The sequence below is a fragment of the Camelus ferus genome, chromosome 18 (genome assembly GCF_009834535.1).
Source record: "Camelus ferus isolate YT-003-E chromosome 18, BCGSAC_Cfer_1.0, whole genome shotgun sequence".
Taxonomy (NCBI): Eukaryota; Metazoa; Chordata; class Mammalia; order Artiodactyla; family Camelidae; genus Camelus; species Camelus ferus.
The window spans coordinates 28,963,118-28,966,622 of record NC_045713.1 but is presented as its reverse complement, the minus strand read 5'-3'; the positions used below and the strand labels follow the sequence as shown (position 1 = coordinate 28,966,622).

General features: G+C 51.5%; 1 protein-coding gene across 1 annotated transcript; it reads right to left on the bottom strand.

Moving 5' to 3' along the window:
- Positions 1 to 1,997: 1,997 nt before the first annotated feature.
- TNP2 (transition protein 2) lies at positions 1,998 to 3,505 on the bottom strand. The gene is made up of 2 exons (XM_006190985.3): positions 3,091 to 3,505; positions 1,998 to 2,139 (listed from the first exon to the last, which is right to left on the bottom strand). Exons 1-2 carry the CDS (start codon positions 3,503 to 3,505, stop codon positions 2,123 to 2,125), a joined length of 432 nt encoding a protein of 143 aa, XP_006191047.2. The 3' UTR covers positions 1,998 to 2,122.

Below are 3,505 nucleotides of genomic sequence, written 5' to 3'. Positions count from 1 at the left end.
GTGACCCCTCAAGGGAGGCACTTCAGTCTCCCATTTTACAGAGGAGGAGACTGGGGCTTGGAGAGGAAGTGACTTGCTCAGGCCCCATCAGCTGAGATCTGAAAGAGGACCTTGTACCACACGCCATTGCCCCGGGGCCGGCTCTGCTGAGCGTAGAGTCCTGCAAAACTCAGCCTGCCTTTTTTGTTTACTTGAGATGTAGTTGACCCATAACATATGAGTTTCAGGTGGACAACTCAATGATTCGCTAGTTGTGTATATTGCAAAATGACCATGCAATCAGGCCTTCCTCCAAGGCTCCCCTGCGCTGTTTCTCATTCCCCTCCCCTCCACCGCAGATACCCATCATTTCCTCGAGTTCCACCTACTCCTTTAGCCCAAATGCCAAGTGTAATACAAAAGGGAATAAAAAGGCCACTGAGCCCTCCAAGGTTGGAATCATTACCCTGTTAGACAGAGGAGGTGCATGAGTCTCAGACATGACTAGTCCCCCAGCAAGAAGTGCAGGAGCCAGTGTGAACTTGAGTCTGACCCTAAAACCAAGGCTTGTGGGTTTGAAGATTGGAAGGCAACTTACCTGGGACCCTGGCCATTCCCTAATCCTATTATCTGACAGCTAGAGTTCCTTCAAAATAATCTAGCACTTTATATGACATATTAATAACAACAAAGTCTCATTGAGTGCCTGCCATGTGCACTGGGCCTTGACACCACTTCACTCGCATGACCTCATTGAGCTTTCCCAGCCCCCTGCAAGAGCGCCCATTTTACAGATGATAAGACTGAAGTTTGGAAGCTGTGTGGGCCCAGAGCTCTGTCTACTGTTGTCTTCCCTCTTGGCCTGTAGCACAACGCTCATACGAGTAGGTACTCAGTGTTTGCTGGGGGAGGAACTCTGTCTCGGAAGATCTCCTTTGCCACCCTCCGGTCCAGGCCACACTCCCTCCTTGCTGGCCATACCCTGCCCACAGCTTTTCCTCTTGTCCCTTCTGTCCCCATGCATCAGACACTAGACCCTCCTGTCACTTGCCTGATTAAGACCCTCCTGTGACTTACTGCACCAAATAAAATGTCCAAGCTCCCCATGGCCTGCAAATCCTGTGTGGCCTGGCCCCTGCCTGGTGCTCCCATCCCCTGGCTGGCCACCTGTGTGTCCTGTGCCAGCCACTCCAGTTTTGGAACACCGCAAGCTCTTTCCCTCCTTGGGGCTTTCATACATGCTGTTCCCTTGACCTGAAATACGCTTCCCTCAGGTCTCCACTGGGCCTTCCTTGCCCCTTCCTTGCCCTCCCTCCCCACCCCCAGTCCTGGCCCATCAAAGTTACTCTGCATTACATCATCTTGCTCCTTTGATACCACTCATTGTGACTGTCAAATCTTGTGCTTACACATTTGTGTGTTTTTTCCTCTGGACAGAGCCTGTGTGTCCTCTGTGTTCCCAGAGCCTAGCACAGCCTCTGAAAACACTTGGTCCCTTATTAAAGTTTGTTGAAATGACAAGTGAGGCTCAGGGAGGCTGATCACAAGCCCAGGGTGACACAGCAGGGAGACAAGGTGAGCCAAGTTTCAAATTCAGGATGCTCTGGACTGCCAAATGCATATTCCTAGCCCCTCTTCCTGCCTACCTCCAGCCATGCTCCCGAGCTGCCTCCTGCATGTTGGATCACATGCACAGTGTGTGGGCCCGTGGGCATCCCAGGTGTGTGCACACATATGGGAGCATATGGGGCAAAGGAGGCTCTGCTCCAGCAGAGCGCTGCCTGTCTACTCCAAAGGCTTCTTGGTGGCTCCACCTCCCACCATCTCTGGCCCTGTGCCAGGACTGGCCCTTTACGCTTTCATGAGGCCCCATCACAAGGCGTGTCCTTCGTCCCTACTCACCCTCTTCCCTGCTTTGTGCCTCCACACCAGGCCCCAAAACGCACGGCACCTTTAGTGGAATCAAAATGCCGACCCAAGGATAAGTCATCCAGCGTACAAGCTTTAATCGAGGTTGCATAGAAGTCACTGTAGTAACATGTTCCTGCAAGGAGTTTGCCTTTTCCTTCTAGTGTTCCATGTCCACTGATGGTGGTTCTCATGTGGGTGAAGCTGGCACAGGAGCGAGCAATGGGGTGCCACCTCAGCTGTGTTTTCGTCCTGGGATAGGAATGGGAAAGGGAGCCTTTAATAGCTGAGTGCTTCATGAAGCTACTTAACTGGCTTCTCTGGGTTCTGGACTACCCATGTGTAATTGAATATAGGGCGTGGATATAACTTAAGACAATCAAAGTCCTTATGACTTGTGAATCCATCCATTCATCCCATTCATTTCTCATGCATCTGTAAATTCACCCAATCCAACATTCCACCAGTCTACCAGCCCAAACATCTTCCTTCCATTCATTGGTCCAGTTATTCCATTCATCCATCCAGTTTGCCATCCATTCAGTTCATTTTCCCTGTTTATCCATCCACTATCACTTGATCATTCATCCACCTCGACAACCATTATTTAACCAATTCATCAAACCAACCATCCTCTCAACATTCATATCTTTGGATATCCAACTGTGTTCAACCAATTCACCATCCCTTCACCAACCACATCCTTCCAACCATATCCAACTAATCTACTCAGCCATCTACCCGACCAGCTGAGTCATTTACCCTACCAGTGCATCAGTCCATTTCATCTAATCCCATCCATTCTGCTTTCCAGTCATTTAACTGATGCATTCCATCCCTTCTTCCTTCCTTCCATCCATCCACTCAAGCAACCATCTAACCCTCTATCACCCTTCCCTCTACCTAACCAACCTTCTATTTAGCCACCCAGCTCATCTTCCCATCCATGCTTCCATCCAGCTAATCTGCCATCTGCCCATCCTTCCAATTAACCTGTCCAGTTTATTGGAAGAACTAATCATCAGTGCATCATATGTACAACTGCTAGAGTTTCTTCTCCCTCTCACCCTTGCCTGTCCTTCCTTTGTGCTCTGGCTTAGAGGCCGCAGTCTTCACCTCACTGCCCCTCCTCAGGGTCCAGCTGGGCTGCTCTCCTTAGTCTGGGGGCCCCTGTGGCCCTTCCCCCACTAGCTTGAAAGATACCTGAGCTCCGCCTCTTCGCTTTGTACACCTGCTGGCTCCTCTTGACCAGTTTCCTCTTGTTTACCTTTCCTTCCAAGTTCTTTCTGTTCTTGGAGTGGCTCCAGGAATGGGTGGTGAGCCGCATAGGGCAGTGGTGGGAGTGCATGGTGTGTTTGTAATGCCTCACTGGTGGGCTAGGGCTTGGACTCTGGCTCTGGTAGCCAGGTAGGCTGCGGTGGCCTGTCGGGCTCTGGCTGGAGGTCCGGCTCTGGCTGGAAGTCCGGCTCCGGCTGCAACTCTGGCTCCGGCTGCAGCTCTGGCTGCAGTTCTGGCAGTGGTGGCTGCAGCTGCACTGGTTGCAGGTGTGGCTTTGGGGCCAAGAGTTGCTGCGGGGCTGGGTGTGGGTGTTGGAAAGGCTCTGTGTCTTGGTGTCCAT